This window comes from Herpailurus yagouaroundi, unplaced genomic scaffold (genome assembly GCF_014898765.1).
Source record: "Herpailurus yagouaroundi ecotype Mexico unplaced genomic scaffold, PumYag 140, whole genome shotgun sequence".
NCBI classification, from domain to species: domain Eukaryota; kingdom Metazoa; phylum Chordata; class Mammalia; order Carnivora; family Felidae; genus Herpailurus; species Herpailurus yagouaroundi.
The window spans coordinates 54,280,794-54,304,783 of NW_024412395.1; the positions used below are offsets into that span (position 1 = coordinate 54,280,794).

Here is a 23,990-nt window from a genome sequence, read left to right on the forward strand (position 1 = left end):
ATTCAGTCCATAGCACTGGCTCCATCAGTCATGAACACTAGCTGAAAACTGGGAAAGCCTGGTTATCCTAGTTGTCTTTTAGAGTGAGAGTTTTAAAGATCTAATCTAGTTTGTCCCCAGAGTTGTGATGGCAATGCCATCTCCAGCATGAAAGCCTGGTCAAACTGGTCCTGTTTGGACTCCTCTTTTTCAGATTAGAGACTGGAAGCCAATGGGGTCATATTAATTTCCTGTGGCTGCCATAAAAAATTACCACGGGGACAGGGTGCACCGGGGTGGCTCAGTCAGTTAAGTGTCCGATTATTGATTTCCACTCAGGTCACGATCTCATGGTTCATGGAACTGAGTCCCATGTCTGGTTTTGTGCTAACAGTGCAGAGCCTGCTTGGAATTCTCCCTCACTCCCTCTCTGCCCCTCCCCTGCTTGCACGTGCTCTCTCTCAAAAGAAATAAACAAACTTGTTTTGTTGTTGTTGTTGTTGTTGTTTTAATCACAACAAGGGCGCCCGGGTGGCTCAGTCGAGTGTCACTCTTGATTTTGGCTCAGGTCATAATCTCATGGTTCATGAGATCCAGCACGGAGCCTGCTTGAGATTCTCTCTTCTTTCTCTGCCACTACCCCCCCCCCCCCCCCCCTTTCTCTCCCTCCAAAAATAAACATATCACAAACTTGGTGGCTTAAAACAACAGAAATGTATTCTCCCATAGTTCTGGAGACCAGAAGTCTGAAATCAAGGTATGGGCAGGACTGTGCTCCTCCAGAAACTTAAGGAGAGATTCTGTTACTTGCCTCTTCCAGCTTCTGGAGGCTGTCCTCATTCCTTGACTTGTGGCTGCTCACTCCAATCTCCACTTCCATCTTCAAATGGCCTTCTTTATGTCTCTGACTTCTCTTTCTTATAAGGACACTTATCATTGGGTTTAGGAACTACTTTAGGACCTATTTTTGAGACAGAGAGAGACAGAGTACAAGCAGGGGAGGGGCAGAGACAGAAGGAGACACAGAATCTGAAGCAGGCTCCAGGCTCCGAGCTGTCAGCACAGAGCCCGATGCGGGGCTTGAGTCCACGAACCAGGAGATCATGACCTCAGCCGAGACACTTAACCGACTGAGCCACCCAGGTGCCCCTGCAAAGAGCCTTTTTCTAAATAAGGTAACATTTTACAGTCTGGGTATTAGAATAAGGACATGTATTTTGAGGGACCACCATTCAATCCACTACAGGTGTGCTGGGTGTGGTACCAGCTGTTTTTCTGAAAGCTTAAGAAAAGGTAAAGCAGAATAATAAGCTTTCAGGTTTCTGTCAGTGTTTCTTTTGCATAATGAATTCTGTGGGTTGGAATACATGAAATTCCAGACTGACTGGTAGAGAAAGTATCAGCCCATAGCAGTTTGTATGCTTTATATTTGAAGACAGAGGAAAGCCGTTTTGAAAACCAATTAGATTGAGATGAGCCATGACAAGGCTACCTTTGAGGACTCCAAAAAAGATAAAAAGCTGAAATTCTGTCTGCTGACCAGCAGAAATGATGGATCATCTGGTATCTATTTTTAACTTTTTAAGGACTGCTGGCAGACTGGTTTTAATTCTATACATCAATGTGAAGATGAGACTCTTCCCTGGTTCCCTCACCATGTTGAATTTTGTTCACTCCAGAAATTAGCCAATTTACAGAGAATCCCTAAGTCTCTTTTTAGCTAATAGTTAAACTTCCTCTCTCTGCAACAGTTCTCTTTCCACAAAGAGCTGCCTAAAAGGAACAGATCTGAAGACTTCTATGACCTGGAAAATTCACAACTACGATAGTTTAGAAGAAGTTGCCTATGCGATGAACAAAGTTCTCACACCTGAAAAACAGAGATTTTTTTGCACCCCAGTTGTCTCCAGAAGGGGAAATGATCAAATTAAAAAGCAAAAAGTTCTTGAGTAAAAACAAAAGTCTTTGCTAGGTGTCTGTGGGTTAGAAGCTGCCCAGCAGGACTTTGCTAGCATATTTCAGAAGGTGGAATGGAGCAGGTGCAGTCAGAGCTCCCAGGATAACTGAGGAGCACATCATAGCCGCTGCCCCACAAACAGGCTCTCACTTTCCCAGACTCCATTCTCCCCTCACAAGCCCACCCAGATAACCCTAACTGCCTCAGCCCCTCTTCCTTTGCATGGTTTGTTTCTGTGATTTTAAGGACAGGGAGCTACTCTTCTATTCTCTTCCTGCAGTTTTCAAAGTCACTTGAGCTCATTCTAGACAATTTGGAAAGAACAAGAAATAGAAAAGAGACAAAAGAAAAATCTCCACTAGCTTCCTCATCCCAGAAGAGATCTCTGCTAACATTCTGCCATATAGTTTTCTGGTCTTTTTTCCTCTCTTCATGGTGTTTTCTAAAGTTACCATTACATCAGAAAGATAAGAGATAACAAGTTTTGGCATGGATGTGGAAAAAAGGAAACACCTCGATATACAAATTGGTGCAGCTATTATGGAAAACAGTATGCTGGTTCCTTTAAAAAAAGAAAAAAAGCTACAAATAGAAAATACCATATGACCCACTAATTCCACTTCTGGGTATATACCCAAGGGAAATGAAATCACCATCTTCAAGAGATCTTTGCACCCCTATACAAAAATTTTGCCAGGGGCAAATTTAAAAAGTTATAGAATAACAACTTTGAGGGGTGTTGTGGCTGGTAAAATGCAGGCAGTTAGGTTATAGTTCAGCTTCCATAATGTTGGAACTGATTCAGTAATTAAAACATGACTTTATCTCATCCAGTGTTTACTGATGCTTTAACACTCTACGCAGTGAAATATTTTTTTTAATGTTAATTTTTGAGAGAGAGACTGAGACAGAGCACCAGCAGCAGAGGGGCAGAGAGAGAGAGGGAGACAGAGTACCTGAAGTACGCTCCAGGCTCCAAGCTGTCAGCACAGAGCCCAACACGGGGCTCGAACCCGTGAGATCATGACTTGAGTCAAAGTCAGATGCTTAACCTACTGAGTCACCCAGGTGCCCCTACACAGTGAAATATTTCAAAATGAACAATGCCTATCCATGAAAAAACAAATATTTCCTCTTGCTACAGATGACCAGCTTTGCATTCATGTTTCTATGTTCCTTTCTCTAATCAGGGATCAGTTGTCTGCAAAACGATCTGCTTAACAGTGCTGACATGTAATCAAAAGCAACATACCAACAGAGTTTGGAGTGGTAAGATTTGTGGACTAAACTGAACCAGGTTGGTAATGGGCTAGGCCCTCCCCCAGAGTGGCTTCTGGCAACAGAAGGGTAACTTTAGGCCTTTTAGGTTTCTTGCCTTTGTACATCCTGAAAGCAGACACTGGGGAGGTAAACCTATAATTAGGGGGTTATTTAGAATAGAGATTTGTGACAGACTGCAACCTGTCTGTATTCTCAAACACAGTGAAACCCCTTTCCAGCCCTTTGTCTCCTGGGTGTGTGCGGTCTATTGGAAGGTCTCTAGTTTACTGAACAACTTGGGTTCACATTACATTTCCTGAGAGAAGGAAGGGCATACGAGACCAAGAACAGCATGTCTACTGGGACATCAGCTTTGCTTTGAAATCGCATCTAGAAATGATACATCTCAGGGCACCTGGGGAGCTCAGTCAGTTAAGTGTCTGACTTTGGTTCATGTCACGATCTCATGGTTCATGAGTTCGAGCCCCAGGGTGGAGCTCTGTGCTGACAGCTCAGAGCCTAGAGCCTGCTTGCATTCTGTGTCTCCCTCTCTCTGCCCCTCCCCTGCTTGCTCACTCTCTCTTTCAAAAATAAATAAACATTAAGAAAAACAAAACAAAAAAAAAATGATACATCTCATTAATTCTTGCATTCTTTGTCCTAAAATCAATCATCTTGAGTTCAAGTTTGACTTTAGCTCACTTCATTATATAAGTGCTGAGTGCTCAGAACCTCAGGATCAAATTTCGAACTTAGTAATAGGAAATGGAATTCTTTGTGCATGGTGAATAAAAGCTATAGGACAACACACACCAATCCTTAAAGATAAAGCTCTTCAACAAGAGACTGGTATTTTAGAACGTTTTAGATTTAAAATTCCATGTATAATCATTTTAGTTGGTAATAAGTATTTTCTAGGTACCTATTGTATTTACAGCCCTCATACCAGATACTGTCTGTAGATGTCAGGTATGTGCTTATGAAATGTCATTCCCTGTTACCTGTTGCTGTGGCCTGGGCCCTCATCAATCTCTGCACTGAATTTCCATTCTTACTCATTTTGTGTCTTTCACTTAAAATGAACATATTTACCAGTATATGGTTAACATAGTGACTTTCAAAATTTAAAAAATTTTTCTTATAAAAAGTTTCAGATCCAAAAGAATATAAAAACCCACAGAAAGTAAAAACATAAAAGACACTCATATACCCACCACTCACATTTAACACTTTGCCATATTTGCTTCGCACTGTTTAGTTTTAAAGAAAGAATCAATGAATGATAGAGCGGGCGGAAGCCTGCATCTCCTCTTTTTTCTTCCCTCCTTGAGTTTACCTCTATCGTATTTTGTTTGTGCATGTTTTTATACTTTCACAACTTAAATTATGTTTCTAAAATTTGCATAAGGGGTACAATTTGCAGAAATGTTTGCAATTTGCTTTCTCATTCAACATTAAGATTTAGCTGTATTGAGGTAAGTAAGCTAGGTCATTCATTTGAACTACTGTTCAAATGCCATTGTATGAATATGCCACTGTTTATACATCCATTTCCCTTCTGAGGGGCATTTAGTTTATCTGCAATATTTTTACTATGATACGCAATGCTAGTATGAATGAACCATCCATCCCTCCAGTGCCATTAGCTCTATCTTCAAAATAACATATCTTAAACCTGAGCACTTCTCCCCACTCCAAAACTACTCTAGTCCAAGCCATCATTTTCTCCTCCAGGGGCTCCTAAGTGACTTGAGCTTTCAATTCTGCTCCCTTTCAATCCATAGTTCACACAGCTCATGGGGTCAGATTGGGTCTGTCCTTCATCAAAATCCTTCCCATTGTACCTAGGATGAAATCCAAAGCTCTTCCCAAGGTCAGGAAGACCCCACATGATCTGGCCCCTCTCCCTTTCCTTCCTTAGCTCTCTAGTCAAGAATACTTGGCTTCTGGGGCACCTGGGTGGCTCAGGTCACCACTCATGGTTTGTGAGTTCAAGCCCCACATCAACTGGCTGCCATCAGCCTGTTAGCATAGAGCCTGCTTCAGATCGTCTGTTCCGCCCCCTCCACCCTTCCCCCCACTTGTGCTCTCCCCAATTAAAAAAATAACAAATAAACATTTAAAAAAAAAAGGAATATTTGGCTTCTGCTGCTAGCTGTCTTACAGAGCCTTTGAATCAGCTGTTCATTCTGCCTGAAGTCAGCACTTCCCTCATTTGTGTATGGCTTGGTCTCTTGCTTTATTCAGGCTCCTGATCAGATAACTCCTCAGAGAAGCCTTTCCTGTTTTTTCTTATCTGAATACCTCTTTCATTTCGTTTCTCCTTATCCTGCTTTTTTCTTCTCAGAAGTTATCACACCTGAACTTATCTTGTTTACTTCTGTTCCTCCACTAGAATGTAAAGTCCCTGGCCTTTGTGTCCCCAGTTCTCAGAATAGTGTCTAGTGTAACAGGCATCGTCAATACTTAACCTGAACGAATGAGACAGCACCAGTACAAGACTCAACATGCACATTCTCCAGGACAGGATCTTAAAAATTTTGTTGATGGTGAAGCACAATATGAAATACACATTTATACAAAGCACACACCCAAAGTGACACAAAGTTGCAGAAAACAATACTCACACTTACTACTCCTAATTTTTTTTTACCCAATTTCAAAAAGAGAAAATGTGCTAGCTGTAATCCAGTAAATTGATTTCACAACTCACCTGCAGTGTGAAAAACTCTGTTTACAACTGGAAGTGGTTTTGCTGGGTTTTACTAAAGATTTCTGAACTGCCCTCCAAAGTAAAATAAAATTACACTACTAACATTGCAGCAATTTCCTCATATCCTTACCAATACCTGGTCTTATCAGGCTTTTCCATTTTCGCCAGTCTGAGTGGAACCATCGCTTTGTTTTAACTTGCATCTTCCTACTTACTAAAAAGACTGACAGCTTAAACTTAAAAAAAAAAAAATTGTGTAAACTAAATTACTTTCTAGTGCCCCAAGAGATCTAAGAATTTTCCTATCAGAACTTTTCAGAGTTCAAGTGGCTTAATCTTCCCTTACTTTATGCATTTCACAATTCCAAATTCTCACATACTTAAATTGTAGTGTCACAAAACTGTATCTCCAAGGACACAGCACTAACCACAATTTTAGTTCTTTCACCATTTATATGGTTATTTACTCAACACTTATTGTGCCCCCCCCCCATCCCCAACACTGCCAAGAATTTCCCCAGACAAACCACCTCCCCTGGCGCCTACCTTCGAGACCATGAGTTCTTTGTGCCTTGCACTGTCACAGAATGACCATGGCCAAGGCGTTAGTTTTAGAAAGGCTCTTAGACTCCGACCAAGACCCTCCCAATTCTTCCAATCCATTGTTCTCTAGCATTACTTGCTCCCAAGTTTTTGTATTCAATACATCCAGAGAGGAACGCGGTGGATTCACGCATGCTCTCTTACTGCAAAGGAATTCTTCCCCCAGAGAAAAGTTTTTTAAGGGCGAAAATTCGAATGTTTTCATTTCAAGCACTTGTTTTAAATGAGAGATTATAATTAGGGTTTTTTAAAGCAACCCAAATTATTTTACTTTTTCTTCTGAAAGCTACTTTATTTCTGCTCTCTACAAAATATGCTTAAAAAGTCACACCTTACTGCGTCGGAATGTCAGGTTTGATTAAAAAGGCAAATGAAAAACATCTCACATTCATTCCAATTTCGGTAATTATAAATTCTGACAAAAGATATGATCGCCAAACCACATTAATAGCCTTTAGGTTCTATCCCGACAGATAAATTCTAAAGGCTTTAGAATCCCGCAGTTAAGTGTTAACTAATAGCAACCCCTTTTTTTTCTAATTTCAAAATCACAAGGCTTATGTAAAACTGCAACACAGCTTCGGGTGCTTTCTGGAATGAAACGTCAGGAGTTACCCCATTTAATCGCTTCAGATAACGATGTGGTTACCAAATACGAGGTGCCTCACTCAGGACAGCGACTGGGCTAATAAAGATTGTAGTTCGTGCTTAATTCTTTGATTTTTATATCTAATGATGTAAACCGCACGTCGCAATTAAAGTGCTAAATGCCAAGATCCCCAAGACTCCCGCGCTGCTCTCCATTACCCCGTATCTGCACTTTTCCTCTCTCAGCCCGGAATTCATGCAAATCAGCCTGGTAACCCCGAGGCAATACGAACCTCTTTCGCGCCATTCGCTCAGGACCGTGCAGCGACGTAAAGAGAGTGGTCCTGGAGCCCTAAAAGGGTCGTTTTTCTACAGTGGCTTTCGGAGATTCCTAGGTTGTTGCTCGAGGTCATAATATTTGGGGGGTGGCTTTTTCCCCCCGGCGCCGAGTACGTCTCGCTCCTGGACACGCGGTTACCACAGCTTGCAGGACCTGCGCCCCAACGCGGGAAACCCGGCCGGAGCCCCGCCCCTCTGGGCCCGGGTCTGCGCGCCCCGCCCGCCTGCCGCAACTCCTACTCCTTCGGCTCACTGGGACCGCTGCTCGCGCGGTGCTTCGCTCTCCCAGCTCTGAGCGCCGGCCTGGGCACCCACCAGCGGCATGGACGCTCGCCGCGTGCGGGTGAGCGCTAGGCGGACTAACCCGAGGGGCGGGTGCGGTGGGTGCTGGGCGCGGAACGACTCCTTCCAACTACCGCGGACGGAGTTAACTGGTGGCCGTCTTGGGCGGCATCCGTTTAGGCAAACCCCAGGTTTTGTGCATTTTGGGTAATTCGGCGCGCGGGGCCGGCCCCGTCTCGTGCGCAGGCTGTTCGGAGATGTGAGCAGTTTGCCGGGTTGGCCGCGCCGGAGAACCTGAGGCCACGTGCGCTCTAAGTGCACGTGCGCCCGGGGTCAGACAGTAGCCGGGGCTGGCGGGTTCCCCATTGTGTCTGCCGGCCTGAGCCCGGACGGAGAGGAGCGCCACCCTCCCCGCTCCCTGCGGTTTGCCCTGCAGCCGCCCAGCCCTTTCCAGCGTGCAGCCATGGGCGGGCGGGTGGCTCGCTGTGGCTTGACTCGTGCGCAGTGGGGCGGGGGGGAGGGGGACCTTGGACGCGGTCCCCACGGGATTTTGCGGCTGCCACACCGGCATCCGCTTCTAACTGCCGAGGGTCGGTGGGTTTGAAGTTTAAAGGTGTTGCAAAAACGGTCTCTTTAGAATTTGCGTTGCACACGTGGGGGGAGGCGTCTCTAGTTCAGGGCGGTGGTTAAGAGCACTTAAAGGATCTGGTGGTCCAAACTGTTCGCCCACCATTTGCTCGTTTTCCATTCATCAACCTTACTCACAGCTGCAGGACGTTGCCCTGAATGGAACGTTACTTTTTGCTCTAACGGAAACCGGAACGTAGGGTCTGCCCCAGGAGAGGTTAGAAGATGGGGGCTGGGTGAAAAGGAAGAAAGTGACATGCTGAAAATAAATAAAGATTAACACAAGTGGGGAAGCTGGGGTTCTCGTGGGGGGTGGGGGGGAGCGGACGTGTTGGGGGCGTGGTTTCAAAGACAGCTCCGCCGGGTGTAACCGGGCGTAGCTTTCAGGTAGAAGAAAGCCTTGGGCAAATTGGGCTTGGAATCTGACGTACCTGGGTTCAAATGTGGGCCATCCTGTGACTTGGGTAACCCACTTCACGTCTCGTGCCTCAGCTTTCCCGTCTGTTAAATGGGAAGAATGACAGCACCTTTGTTACAAGGAATTAATGTGAAAACATGCTTAGTGCCTGGCAGGAAAACAAAAACACCTACTAAATGGTATAGTTACCGGCCTGCCGGAAAAGCTCAACTTAGCCATAACCATTTGCCTTTTTCTATGTCTTTTCCTCCACCTGTTAACTGAGTCTTGGCATGTGCTGACTTGTTAAAGCCCAGCATATGTTTCCCTGTCGGCTTCCAGTAGACTGCCTGCCTTGAGGCTGTCTTGGGCCTTTGACTGCTTGCAGGTAGATTGATGAGTAAATGGTGATAATTGCTGCAGCAGTGCAAGGTGCGCTGCTGTTTTAGGAGATTGCAGAATTGGGTTCTCCTGCCAACTCTGTCAGCTTGGGCGCTCTATTTCACCTCCCTGGAGTCTTGAATTTCCTCACCTGGAAAATAGGGTGTTTCTGAGAACCCTTCTAATGGGTAGTAGTTCTACGTATTATCACATTTTCTTCCCTTTCTAAAAGGACAAAAGACGTCATTTTATTTGCAAGAGATTGAAATGAAATGCAGAATGGTAGGTGTACAAAGAAGGTCAAGAGTATTCTTTCCATGGGGCGCCTGGGTGGCTCATTCGGATTGGTTTCTGCTCAGGTCATGATCTTATGGTTAATGAGTTGGAGCCTCCAAGCTCCCCTCCCCTCTATGGGCTCTGAGCTGCTTGGGACTCTCTGCCCCTCCCCTCCCAAATAAATAAATAAAACTTAAAAAAAAGAAAAAAGAATGTTCATTTCACCTGACACCGCACATCTTGGCATTATTTTGTGGGACCTATAGCAGAGCTTGCCTTCCAAAGTTTTCATTGTGAGGAATCACTTTTGTTGCGTGGCCATATTTAAGAAAATTAAAATACAGGACCTAATACAACACTTAAGGAATCTCATTACATATTAAGAAATGGCAGAAACTGCTGTTTTAACAGGAGATAGACACCAATTTCATTTTTTTGTGAGCAATGCCAGGTTGTTCGGTGTTTAACAAGTAATCTACAAGTAATTTGTGACTTAACAGAAGGACTTAGAAAAATTTAAGACTTGTACAGCAAGGAGACGGGAGAACTGAATATCAGGCCAGGCTAGTGGAGCACTGAAGTGGAATCAGGCATTCTACCTGGGTTTGGAGTGCTGTTTGACCTTTAACTTGGCTCCTTGTATGTTTGTTCACTGAGTTGATGTACTTGATTTATAAGGACTTATGCTGAAATCACTATACCCTTCCTGGTTGGAACAGGGCCTGTTTGAAAGCCTGCCATCTTGAAATAGAGGTGCTGCCCAGTTTTTGTAGTTTGGGAAATTAGCATCACAGTACAGAGCCCAAAGCTTATATAAAAAGACCTCATTAGGTTGATTTTGGCCGAGGAACTCTACCATTTTGTACTTTTGAAAATTTCCTTTTAGAAGTGCAATCTAATGTTTTTTATTAACAGGCAGATTTTAGGAGGGCAGCGTGAAACCCCTTGGGAACTCAGTGTAACTCTCAGCTTGGTGGGAAGAAAGGTGCACAGTGAGGTAGCCCTATAGATGTTTCATTATTTTGATAAATGTCCTTAACAATATCCCTTCAAAGGGATCCCCTTCCTTTTATGGTTTTACCAGGTTTTGAAAATATTTTTGTAGCATTTGCAAATCCTCCTTTTTCTGTATAGGGCATAAGAAATGGTAATGTCGACTCTGCGCTGTTTCAACCTACTAAACTCAAAAATGATGTCTTTAGTTAGTGTAGTAAGTGTCCCACTTAATAGTATTGCCATTTTCCTTTGCAGCAAAAGGGTCACGGAGTAAAGAAGAACTTAAAGAAATTTAGATACGTGAAGTTGATTTCCATGGAAACCTCGTCGTCCTCTGATGACAGTTGTGACAGCTTTGCTTCTGATAATTTTGCAAACACGGTAAGTGCTGCCTGAGAATAAACAGAATTGAGTCTGCAGTGCTCAAAATGCCCCCAAATGCTTTGTGCGTGATTAAAACTGCTTGCTTTTTGCCTGCATTTCTACACAGCCGCTAGGAAAATACAGTATGCATTGTAATTTCATTTCATTTTTTGCTGTGGTTCTAGGTAGTAATTGTTGGAGGTAGATTAGCTACTTATTCTATCCTTTTGAAATGTCGCCTAACCTAACATGCTTGATGATTTGCCATAACAACTCAGAAATCATTTGTAAACCTCTGAACCATTTTTCTTTGTAACAAAAGCTGTTCTCTTGTAGTGCACTTGTAAATGTGATTTGCTCTCTGCACGGTTTATGGAAAATTGGTTCTTGAAAAAGGGGGAAAATGCACAACCACATTTATTTATTTATTTTACAGAAACCTAAATTCAGGTCAGATATCAGTGAAGAACTGGCAAATGTTTTTTATGAGGACTCTGATAATGAATCTTTCTGCGGCTTTTCAGAAAGTGAGGTGCAAGATGTGTTAGACCATTGTGGATTTTTACAGAAACCAAGGCCAGATGTCACTAAAGAACTGGCCAGTATTTTTCATGCCGACTCTGACGATGAATCATTTTGCGGTTTCTCAGAGAGTGAGATACAAGATGGAATGGTGAGTTTGAGAACCAATATCAAGAAGTAAGGTACATTTACAGGCATGACACGCTTGTTTTAAAAAAAGTTTTTTTTCTTGTAATTTTCATTTTAGTCATGCCAGGAAATTTTGTTGACCTTTTTAAAATTTTGAGTTCTTTTCTTCATGTCTTACAGCAGTTTTTACTGATGTAGTCCTACTTGTAAAGCTTGAATATTTTGTAGGCTCTGAAAATCTTGGAAACTGGTAAGATAAAATTGACCGACCTCCAGATTTCTGTTGCCACAAAAATCTACCCTGATGATCAGAAGCACACATGTCCTCCAGATCAGCCACATTCACATTGAAGTTCAAGTGCCCAGCCCAGTACCGGCCTGGCATGGGGCAGGCCTTTGGTAAATGTTGGTTCCCATGGTGGATCTTACATACATCTGCATCCAGAAAACCTGTGATAACTCATGTGCAGGAGTTCGAGTGCAGATAATGACAATTAGGATCCTTCATGCTTTGACTTTGGCTCCTTGGCTGGCTTTTCTTGTGCACGCTGCCTTGCCCATAACCTCTGTCATTCTGCTCAGGCCACTGCTGCTGCTGCACATCAGTCCCACTCTCCCTGAGCATACTGTTTAGTTCTGCAGACTCTTGCGAACAAGACTGTCTCAACAAAGGAAGCAGTGTGTTGATTTATAGTCAGGTGCGTGCTCTTCAGCTCATGGTGATCTGATGTGGGGCCACTCCCGGGGACCACACTGATCCTGACTTAAAAGGACACCTGGCCACGGAGTGTTTATCACTATCTAACTTTGTGGTAATGTAACATTTCCCCTAAGAAGTGACGGTGGTCCAAATCAGTGCATATCGGGAGTTATTACTGGTCTGCAAATACTGGATGTGACCCAAACATTGTCTACAGCCTGAGTCATTTCTGGACAATGTTTCCATTCTTTGTGGTTGCTGTTTGTTTCGATTAATAACATGCCAATCAATTAAAAGTCTTAAGAACTCATAAAAGTTTGTCATTTTCTCCTAATCATGCATACTAAAAGTACATGAAGAATACTAAAAGCTGTTTGGATTTCAGAAATGTTTGAATGTTAAAAAAAAAAAATGGCTCTTCCATTTCTGGGAGTTTTATGAGTGATATTTTTTCCTTTCTCATTTTTTTTCAACCATCACCACAGTCGATTTAGAATGTTTTCATCACCTCCCGCAAAACCCTGTTCCCATGAACATCCTTTCCCAATATCCTCAATCGGCAACCACCAATCTATCTTCTACTGTTAGAGGTTTTTATATTTTGGACAGCGTATAAATGAATGCAGTCTTTTGTGACTGGCTTCTTTCACTTCACGAAATGTTTTCAAGGTTCTTCCATGTTGTGGTATGTGCTAGTACTTGATAACTTTTTTACTGCTGAATGATATTTTCTGAAAATACTACATTGTATTTATCCTATTCATCAGTTGATGGAGTTTTGGATTGATTGTACCTTTTGGCTATTGTGAATAGTACTCCTTTGAACATTCATGATCAAGTTTTTGTGTGGACATATATTCTTGGAGTATATATATGATTGGATTATATAGTAACTCTGGCCTTTTAATGAACTGACAAGCTGTTTTCCTAAGTAGCTGCACCATTTTACATTCCTACCTGTAGTGTGGGCGGGTTCCAGTTTCTCTATATCCTTCTCATACATTCTTGTTACTGATTCAGTTCTACTAGTAGGTAATGAAGCAGTACCTTGTGATTCTGATTTGTTTTTCCCTAATGGATAATTTTAATACATCTTTAATGGTGGAAACTTAACTTTTGGAATCTCGTTTTTTTCTCTTCCTCCAATTTTTAAATTTTCAATAAGATGATTAGAGAGCTATCTAGAGTAGTCAAATTCATAGCGACAGAAAGTAGAATGGTGGTTGCCAGAAGCCAGGGGTGGAATGGGGAGTTAGTATTTCATGGGTACGGTTTCAGTTTGGGAAGATGAAAAAGTTTTGGAGATGGATTGTGGTGATGGTTACACAACAGTGTGAATGTATTTAATGCCACTGAACTATACACTTAAAAATGGTTAAAATGGTGGGGCACCTGCACGGCTCGGTCAGTTAATGGTTCAACTTTTGATCTCAGCTCAGGTCTTGATATCAGGGTCAGGAGTTTAAGGCCCGTGTTGGGTTCCACGCTGGGTGTGAGGCCTACTTAAAAATAAAAATGAAAAGGTTAAAATGGTATATTTTTATGTCACATATATTTACTGTGAATTTTTTAAAAAGTAGATTAGAGAATAAAGACCCCTTTAATATAGTTTAATGCCATAACCATTGAAACCATGTTTATGGGAGAGCACAATTGTAGGAATTCTTGTAATAAACCAAAGGTCTATTTTTTTTTTAAAGAAATTAAAAAAGGAGCTAGGAATTTCACATTTCAAAAAAATGACTCAAAACCACTGGCCTAAGGGCTATGATAATGACTTGTAATGATGTGTCTCAGATAGCCTATGTGAGTTAACACTCAGATTGTTGTAATTCCTGATTTTGTTACCCAGAGCTATCAATTACAATTGACAGTTAAAGTATTCAGTTAAAATTTATTTGATGCCATTGTCTCTTGTCCAAAAGGAATTTGGTAGTCATACTGGTGCAGCCTGTGGGACAATCAGCAAGTCATTAACGATTCTATTGTTCCCACCCAATTAACTAGAGACTGCAGTCAGACCACACTGGCTGCAGGACCCGAAGCCAGTGCAGAAGGTCCGGACCCCTCCGCGTGGCCATGAAGTTTCCAACTCAGAACACCAGGGGAGCCGCCAGCAAGAGAGCAGCACCCCCAGAACCCTCTGAGAATTCTGTGACCGATTCCAGTTCTGATTCAGAAGATGAAAATGGCATGAATTTTTTGGAGAAAAGAGCTTTAAATATAAAGCAAAACAAAGCAATGGTAGGTATCTGACTTTGTGCTAAAACTCTTCCTGGCCTTTCTCTAAGCCGCTTGTTGCTTATATCTGTCCTAAGAATTATTTTCAGTGTAGCTGTGAAGTCTTCATAAAATATGCTTTAAGACGTGCTTCTTTTTCCTAAATTCCTAAAAAATTTCCTTAAAAAATCTTTTTTAATCATTAAAGTCTCAGTAAATGTATAAGTTAAATCAAACTCGAGATGTGCTACTGTAATTTCATTTTTGGCAAGTAACCTAAACTAATAGTTTCTGTTGAATTTTTTCCCTTTTTAGCTTGCAAAACTAATGTCAGAATTAGAAAGTTTCCCTGGCTCATTCCCTGGAAGGCGTTCCCTACCAGGCCCCAGTTCGGTAAGTGTGATCCTTATTTGTATAATAGTATTATGGACAGGTCTAATGTAGATTTGTTATTTTAAAATCCAATTTCCTTATTTTGTGTAGTCCTACAGACAAAGAGGAAGTAGAGAAAACCTTCTAACCGATCTCTGGGACCTCTTCTGTACATCCCAGGGCAGGTGGGGCCTCCCCAAGCCATGCTTCTGCAGTGCTTAAACTAACCCTTCGGATTGGTTCTTTCTGTCCTTCCCAACTCAGCTAAGCCCCTCAAGCACAGGGAGTAAATACTGAAAAAAAAATTTTTTTTTCTTAACATTAGTATATTCCTTCTATATAATAGATGCATAATAATAGGTTTTTAATAACTGAGAATGAGAAAAAAGAAGGAAAAAACAATTTTGTTTAAATGTTTGTTCAGTTTTGACAGAGAGTGCATGCAGGGGAGGGGCAGAGAAAGGACAGAGGATCCAGAGCAGGCTCTGTGCTGACAGCAGCAAGCCCGACCCGGGCTGGAACTCCCAACCCATGAGATCATGACCTGAGCCACCCAGACAACCCAGAAAAAGCAATTTCTTAACCAAGTGATGGTCTACTATATGTGATTCTTTTCTGAGGAACTAAGCTGGTGCAACTAAGGGGAATTTGGGGTGCATGCTGTGGTACAAAAGGAAAGACTTCCTTTCCTCACCTCTTCCTGAGGAAAAAGGGAAGAAGCAAGCAAGAAAAAGAAGGAAAACCACATACATACATTTTTCTCTGGTGCAATATAGAAATAGTGAGAATGTTTCAGAGCTCGAGATGTTGTAGAAGAGGTGGTGGTGGTGATGGTGTTGTTTTTGGTTTTTGGGAAAACAAGAACTATTCATCTTTATGAAGTGGAAGGATAAGTAGATGATCTCTCAGTTTGAGAGGAAACAGCTTGGTATTAGAAAAGCAGAATTACGGCGCGCCTGGGTGGCTCAGCCGGTTGAGTGTCAGACCTCGGCTCGGGTCATGATCTCACAGTGTGAGTTCAGGCCCCGCATTGGGCTCTGTGCCTATAGCTCGGAGCTTGGAGCCTGCTTCAGATTCTGTGTCTTCTCTCTCTCTGCCCCTCCCCCGCGCGCGTGCGCGCTCTCTCTCTCTCTCTCTCTCTTTTTCTCTCTCTCAAAAATAAACATTTAAAAATTTTAAGAAAAAAAAAGAATTACAATAGCTCTATCATTTCGGGGCTCATTTTCTCATGAATTCTAGAAAGAACAAAGAATTAGGAAATGGAGCTCTCCTTTTACTTTTACAAAAACATACTTAAAGAGAAGGTGCCACAGAACCTTCATTCTGGAATAAATGGGTTCCATCATATGTGTTTTGTTTAGCAGTCAAAGACAACCCGGAGGCGTACATTCCCAGGTGTTGCTTCCAGAAGAAACCCTGAACGGAGAGCTCGTCCTCTCACTAGGTCAAGGTCCCGGATCCTTGGATCCTTTAGTGCTCTGCCCCCAGAAGAGGAGGAGGAAGAGGAGGAAGATAAGTTCATGTTGGTGAGAAAGAGGAAGACCATGGACAACTACATGAATGTGAGTTCTCCACATTTGTGCTCGCCCTTCTGTTTATCGTCTTCCACAGGCCCAGCGTCCAATACACAGCACAGGGACACACGCAGCCTCAACGCCAGATGACCCGTGGTAAACATGCTTCTCAAACCGTTTAAAATTGTTAATGCCACATATGCTGTCAAATAGATGGGCTTTGTTATTAGATGATCAGGTCAAAGGTTTCTTCACCTTTTCTTAATGTCGGAATCATTTCCATGATGTTGTCCCCAATATCCTTAGTAAACTTAACAACATGCATCTTCTCCATAAGCTCTAAAACAGATTTCTAGGTTGAATTCTTTGTGGAGAAATTACAAATCCTGTATCTGAGATTCAGAACTTGGGAGCACCAGTAAGAGCGCTATTCCATGATTTTTGTCATGCAGGAAGATGACGTGCCCAGAAATCGTCGTGCCGGATCCATGACCCTCCCACATATAATTCGCCCTGTGGAAGAAATTACAGAGGAAGAGCTGGAGAACATCTGTAACAACTCTCGAGAGAAGATCTATAACCGTTCATTGGTACAAGCCTCTAAATTGTTATCTGTGAACGTGAATATCTGTGAGAGAAAGGATAGCTTCTATCCTTAGAGTTTTGCTAATGTTAAAGGTCTCACCATGTGGGATGTGTGGTTGTTTTTTTTGTTTTTTTTTTTTTCTTTTCATAGAAGAAAAGAGAGTTTTTAGCATCTTTGGAATATAGACCTCTTGGTCTGCAATAGTAGTATTTGCTTAGTAAGCCTTTGGTAGTAGTTGATCTTTTCTCAATTTAGAAATTGATTCAGCATATATCTACTATATACACAGTTGCTGGGTGTATGGTGGTACACTAAAGATAAAAAAGGATTTGGGTGGGGTTTGGGGTTTTTTTTGTGTTTGCATAAGATGTTTTAGTAGAGAAAACTAGTGTTGATCATATTAACTATAGCATGTGCCAATTGAATGAAATCAGTATGCCTGAAATACTTTTCATGTCTTTAGCATATACCCATGTATGTAGATTTGAAATAGGATTCAAAGACGAATTGTCAGACTCCATCCACAAAGAAGGACATTCTTTATGCTATTTCTCTATACAAAAAGCAGTATTTTGTTCTTTTTTTCCTTTATTTGCCTCTTTGTAGGGATCTACTTGCCACCAATGCCGCCAGAAAACTATCGATACCAAAACAAACTGCAGAAACCCGGAGTGCTGGGGTGTTCGTGGCCAGTTCTGTGGCCCCTGCCTTCGAAACCGTTATGGTGAAGAAGTCAAGGATGCTCTGCTGGATCCAGTAGGTTCCTCGAAGGGGTGGTGCTGTGGGCTTGAAGGTCAGCCACAAGTTGAAAGGGCCCAAAGGAGGGCATCCATGAGAGGACTGAGCCCTTATTGTTGTGCGGCATACATATTTCAGGGGAGGCCGATGAATTCATAGTGTTGGTGCTAGGTTAAGTGTGAGCCCCTTTCCAGAGTTTGTGGGACCAGGCCGTTCAGGGGATGCCGATTGTGTTTACCCCTGCTATTGCTATGTAACTTCCTCTGCTGCATTTCCTAAGAAAATAATCCTTCGAATGTAGGAAATGACTAATGGAAATTAATCCTATTAAAAAACCACTGAAAGGTTTTTCTATTCATTAAAAAACAAAAGATTTAAATGCAATTGATGATACCTACCTTAGATTAAAGAGAAATGGATAAGTAAGAGGAGGAAGGGAAGATTTGATTTAACTGTGCCTTTTCACAATTCTCCTTCAGAACTGGTATTGTCCGCCTTGCCGCCGAATCTGCAACTGCAGTTTCTGTCGGCAGCGAGATGGGCGGTGTGCGACTGGGGTCCTTGTGTATTTAGCCAAATACCATGGCTTTGGGAACGTGCATGCTTACTTGAAAAGGTAATTGGCTGGCTTTTCTCTCCTCCACACCCAAATCTTAACATTCATTTATGTATCTTAGTAAGAAGGTGATAGAAGTCAGAATAGCGGTTATCTCCAGGTGGTGGGAACCGCATGTTTTGACTGGAAACAGGCACATTGGGAGTCTTTTTGAATGTTAGAGACATTTTATATCTTCATCTGGGTGGTGGGGACATGTATGTGTGAGTGTGTAAAAATTCAAGTTGTACATTTCAGATGTATGCACTTGACTATTTTACAACTCAGTAAAGACATTTTTAAGTAATTTTTCTTGAAGTTTACTTATTTTGAGAGAGGTAGACAATGTGAGTCGGGGAGGAGCAGAGAGGGGGAGAAAATCCCAAGCAGGCTCCACACAGTCAGTGGAGAACCTGATGCAGGGCTCGAACTTACAAACCTTGAGATCATGACCTGAGCCAAAATCAAGAGTCAGACACTTAAACCGACTGAGCCACCCAGGCACCCCTCAATGAACACATTTTTAAAACAGTGAATTAAACTTTCGAAAGAAAATTCTTAGGTCGAAACCATATCCTAACATGTTCCTTTCTCTCTTTCAGTCTGAAACAGGAATTCGAAATGCAAGCATAGCATTTAGAAGATCCAGTACCCGTCTTCCACTGTGCAAATCTTCCAAGTTCAGGTTTTCAATTTGGTCATGTGATTGGAACCTGAGTTACGAATTTTGATGATCAGTCTGTTCTGTAGGAAATGCAAATCAAGTTCCTCTCAATAACAAACGTGTTTCTGAGCATCACAGAGGTATATCTCTAGCTATACTGTGCCCTCCTGCTGTTTCTTTGCTTTTTCCCCCACCCCTCACCTCATTCCATCCCCCTCTATTTCCAGTGGTTCCCTCCCACCATTTTGTTTCTGAATTCTTTTTGAATAGAAATTTTATGAAAGCATGTTTGATTTAATTGGCGTTGAAACCGCCCTGGAATCTGCCCATAAAACCAAGCACTTAGAAACAGTAGTAACATTAACTAACTACATCTATTGAATTTCCAGAGAACAGCCCTCTAACTTGTTTACGGGAAAGCAGTGAGCACAATTTATGATTTATTGTTCATACTAGTTAACCTTTTCTAACAGAATCAAGGCACACAAGTCTTAAAACCATGTGGAAAAATTGGGTAATTGTTGGGAAATGGAGTATTATTATTTTGGATGCCTCTCGTGAGAATATTCCATGTATTGTGCAATTGTAGTTTGCCAAGTTTATTTCCGTTCCTACGTAAGATGTTTCAAATTCCTGATCATTTTGCATGGAAAATTGATATTAGTACTAGTCTACGACTAGTCTTTGCAGTTTTTACTTTCTTGAAGTTATAACTAGGCACAGAGTTCATGTTCAGGTTTTAAGCACTTTTATAACAATGAGAAGTGCCTTTTTGGAGTTGGGTGACTTTCAACAGTTTAACTTGACATCTCTGTCCTTTTAATTTCTGGGCAGAATTCATGTGTCGCCCCTACCCCCTACCCGACCCCTTTTTGCATTAGATCGTTTTGTAGAGGTGGAATCAAAGTGTCTTTGTCCATTTTCTTTGCATGTGTAGCCTATTGCTATGGCCATTCAGTGTTTGATGCCTAATTGGACATTGAATCAATAAATGTAAATAGAGCTTTTGATCTGTAATGCTTTTATACAAAGTTTTTTATTTTAATAATAAAATGTAATATTCTAGCTTGTCTGTTTTCTTTTTTATTCTTTAATAATCTTAACTGCACTGAATCCTAATTGTCTTCTCATATTTAAACAAAAGACCATTTCTACCTTTTATAGAGTCTGCCTTTTGGCTTAAGTTTCTGAAGGTTAAGGGCCAGTTCTTTTGAACAGGACCTAGCTTGGTGATATAACCAGTTGCTGTGATCAGAAAATCAGCGGAGACAACTATAGATAGAAAATAATACATGCTCATGAAGTTTTACAACTTTGTTTTCCTTTCACCATTTGCCAACCCAAGAACTAACACCAATTTCAAAATACCTGGCTTGATTTTATCAGCCATTTGAATATTTTTTAAGTTAGAAAAAAAGTTTTTTAAATTTATTTTGAGAGAGAAAGCGAGCAAGTGGGGGAGGGGCAGAGAGAGGGAGGGGGGGGAGAGAGAGCCTAATTTGGGGCTCTAACTCATGAATCATGAGATGCCCTGAGCCCAAGTCAGACACTTAGCAGACGGAGCCACCCAGGTGCCTGTATTTATTTTTTAATTTTTATACTTTAGGCTCCACGCCCAGTGTGGGGTTCAGACTCACAACTCTGAGATCAAGAGTCACATGTTCCATGGAACCATTCGAGTATTTAGGCCATGCTATATCTTGAGGCCTGCTCTAGGACTGAGAGAAGCCAAAGACAAGGCACGGTCTGAAAGCTCTCATAACCCAGTTTAGACCAGAGTTGACAAATTACAGCCTGTGGGCCAGATCCTACTGTAGCCTATATTCATATGACAGTTGCACTAAGTATGTTCTTTACTTTTTTAGAGGGTTGTAAAAAAAGCATGTGACACAGTGGTTTACAAAGCCTAAAATGTTTACAGTCTGCCACTTAACTATAGGTTTGCTGACTTAATCTCTAGACTTCTCTTGGAAATCCTGTATACCCCTATGTACTCATTTGGGGAGAAAATGATCAAGCTATGGGAAGTTACACAACTGGTATTCTAGATAGATCCAAAAGAAATGGGTATTTTTATAAACTTGGGACTCTTAACCCAAATTGTAATCTATCTCCCCCTTTTAGGTATGTGATTAGGAAGGTTAAATTCAGGGGAGTTTGTAAAATTGGTCGCTGTCCGGGATATTTTTGTTGTTACCATGTTTTAATATGAAATGGAACTGTTGTTTTTCACTCAAGAATAGTGACTAGTAACAGCTGATTCCGAGACTTAAACGATTTACGGTCTAGTGGAGGAACAAAGAGAAAAACCTAAAAATGGAATTCTGAGTAGGAATGAACACAGGAAAAGGCATTTTATAGCACTGATGGGCCCATGGGTTTTGTAATGACTTCCATCTTACAGAAAAGATACAGATCAGTGGCTTTATTTGGGGAGAACGAGTGGGGGAGGGGCAGAGAGGAGGATCGAAGATCCAAAGCGGCCTCTGCGCTGACAGGCTGACAGCACATGTGGGGCTGGAACTCATGAACTGCGAGATCATGTTCTCAGCTGAAAGGCACTCAACAGACTGAGCCACCCAGGTGCCCCAAGCTGTGTGTTTTAAGAGAAGTCTGTGCCTTTATTGGCCGAGCAACTTAAAGAGGAATGGAGTGGAGGTAGTGGGTGGCCCGATGCCAGACTGGCCCAGCTTCACTGGCTTGCAGGTGATGGAAAACTCGCCCAGGTAGTGGCCAATCTTCTCTGGCAGGGCGATCCTGCTCCCCTAGTGAGCCTTAACCTCCTGGGGCCCCTCCCTGGGCGCCCCCCCTCCCCCAAACCCAGGCCTTGCGCAGGCGCCTCTGCAGCCATTAAGTCGCCCGCAGCAGGCCCGCGTTGCTACCCCCGCAGCTGCGCACTAAGCCAGTGCGTGAGCTGCTGGAGGGACAAGTCCAGCCTGCTGGAGGGACAAGTCCAGCGGGTGGTCAAGGCCCACGCGGTGGTAGGTGCACTTGCAAAAGGTGCGCTGCTGCTTCTGCTTTACTTCCGCCATCTTGTTGGCTCTTCAGCGAAGGTGAGAGAACTTAAGTTTTGACAATTAGGTGTGAAGAGTAAAGAGTAGTTTATGGCATTTATGCTCCAGGAATTGTCTTTACGTTGGTCTCTCCAGCCTGGGTTCCTGAGGTTCCAGAGGCTCTCCACCTTTATCTACATCAACTGAGGGGTTGAGGAATGAAAAAGAGACTGTAATAGACTCAGTAGTTTAATAACGAAGAGGGGCAAAAGCAGTTAGGGGTTGCTGCCGCGGGGCATAGTTGTGTTTTATTTTGCTTTTAAAAATGAGAGGGAGCTCCTGATGGCTCAAGATCAGGTAGAAAATTGGGTTATTTGCATACCAGGGGAATGGAGTAAGAAAGTTAAGTGCTTTGAAGTGTGCCTGGGAAGTATTAGGTTCTGAGTGAAGAGTGATAGCAAGTCCTAAAGGGAATAAAAAGTGAACAAATGTTATTTTACCTTAATGTTAGTGACACATTTGTGGGGTAGTATCTTAAGAGTGAGGAAGTAAATCCAGAGAAGTTGAGAAAAATGCCTAATGCCACATAGCTGAAATGGCAGAGCTAGACCATTGTTCCAGGGAAGAGGCCTGTGTCTCCTTTTTTGTTTTTTCTTTTAAAACTAAGCTGAGCTTGCCTGCCTTAGAAAAGCAGAAGGTGCTCATCAGATTCTGTCCATGAGAACAAGGTATACTGGGTGCTGAGGCAAGCTTGGCTGAGGTGACTTTTGCAGAAACCCTGTTGAATAGGGAGAGAAGAGGGCCGGGAGGGAGCTGAGGGCTTCCTGTGGTCACGGATAATGGGGAAACTCAAATACTGGATCATGCAGCAAGGATGCTGTCACCCCCTGAGGCTTTTAACCACAGGGCATTAAAGCCCTGTGTGTGGAAGATGACCTTTTAAATAACTACAAGGTTGAGGAAGGCTGAAGATAAGAGGGGCCAAGAACTTCCCAAGGAGATGTTGCTGAGACAGTGGAGGATGGACTAAAGCCTGGAGTGGCAGAAGGAAGCTGGGGAATCTGCTTGGAGATGTGTAAGAAATCAACTTTGGGTTGCGGAGAAATTGGCATGTTCCAGGTAGAGGCCTCCATCCATTATAATATCCAAGTGATGAAAGACTTGTTTGAAAGAGCAAGAAGCAAAGGAGACACCATTTAAGGCTAAAAGTCACTAACATTTTGGTTGTTGTCAATCTCCCTTGCATTTTGTTTTATATGGTAGTATTTATACTATATGTACAACTTTTTTAGCATTAAGAATGTCAAAATTTTTTCTAATATTTATTTTTGGGAGAGAGACAGCATGAGTGGGGAAGGGGTAGAGAGAGAGGGAGACAGAGAATCCAAAGCAGGCTCCACGTTGTCAGCGCAAAGCCCCACATGGGGTTTGAACCCAGGAACCGTGAGATCAATACCTGAGCCAAAGTTGGATGCTCAACCAACTCAGCCAACTAAGCCACCTAGGCTTGAACTTGACCCCAAGATCAAGAGTCAGACATCCAACCCACTGAGCCACCTAGGTGTCCCATGAATGTCAAGTATTTTATATATTTTTACATTAATTTACTTATTTTGAAAGAGAGAGAGATGGGGTGCCTGGGTGGCTCAGTCGGTTGAGCGTCCGACTTCGGCTCAGGTCATGATCTCACGGTCCGTGAGTTCGAGCCCCGCGTCGGGCTCTGTGCTGACAGCTCAGAGCCTGGAGCCTGCTTCAGATTCTGTGTCTCCCTCTCTCTCTGACCCTCCCCCGTTCATGCTCTGTCTCTCTCTGTCTCAAAAATAAATAAAAAAAAAAAAAAACATTAAAAAAAAAAAAGAGAGAGAGAGCATGTTCAAGCAGGGGAGGGGCAGAGAGAAGGAGAGAGAAAATCCAAAGCAGACTCTGCATTGTCAGCACAGATCCTGGTATGGGGCTCAAACTCCTGAACAGTGAGATCATGACCCTAGCCAAAGTTGGATGCTTAACCAACTGAGCCACCTGGACACCCCAATGTCAAAACATTTTAAAGGGCTATACAGTGTTTATATGGATGGTCCACGTTTTACTTAAACGGTTTCCAATCTTGGGGTGTCTGGATTGTTAATCTTTTGCTATTATGAGTAATGCTGTAGTTAGTATTGTTAAGGCTAAATCTTGGGTTAAAATAGAGGTAGA

At 42.5% G+C, this 23,990-nt stretch overlaps 1 protein-coding gene and 1 long non-coding RNA gene across 5 annotated transcripts in view; one reads left to right on the top strand and one right to left on the bottom strand.

Moving 5' to 3' along the window:
• The window catches only part of LOC121030710 (uncharacterized), a 69,744-nt gene extending 62,395 nt beyond the window's left edge, over positions 1–7,349 (bottom strand). Inside the window, exon 1 of one of the 2 annotated variants that reach the window (XR_005790369.1) lies at positions 6,456–7,349. This is a non-coding gene — a long non-coding RNA (uncharacterized LOC121030710). The remainder of the gene's footprint in view (positions 1–6,455) is intronic. The other variant, XR_005790367.1, reaches the window with a different exon arrangement.
• Positions 7,350–7,650: 301 nt separating this feature from the next.
• On the top strand, positions 7,651–19,866 carry CDCA7 (cell division cycle associated 7). 3 transcript variants are annotated; one of them, XM_040475413.1, is made up of 10 exons: positions 7,651–7,782; positions 10,654–10,779; positions 11,198–11,434; positions 14,120–14,356; positions 14,648–14,725; positions 16,066–16,266; positions 16,671–16,808; positions 17,411–17,560; positions 18,022–18,158; positions 18,740–19,866. In XM_040475413.1, the coding sequence occupies exons 1-10, from the start codon at positions 7,762–7,764 to the stop codon at positions 18,768–18,770; spliced, it is 1,356 nt and encodes a 451-aa protein (XP_040331347.1). In that variant the 5' UTR covers positions 7,651–7,761; the 3' UTR covers positions 18,771–19,866. The 3 variants fall into 3 exon arrangements, with proteins under 3 accessions (XP_040331347.1, XP_040331348.1, XP_040331349.1); XM_040475414.1 differs by having other exon boundaries at positions 11,330–11,434; XM_040475415.1 differs by lacking the exon at positions 11,198–11,434.
• The last annotated feature ends 4,124 nt before the right edge of the window (positions 19,867–23,990 follow it).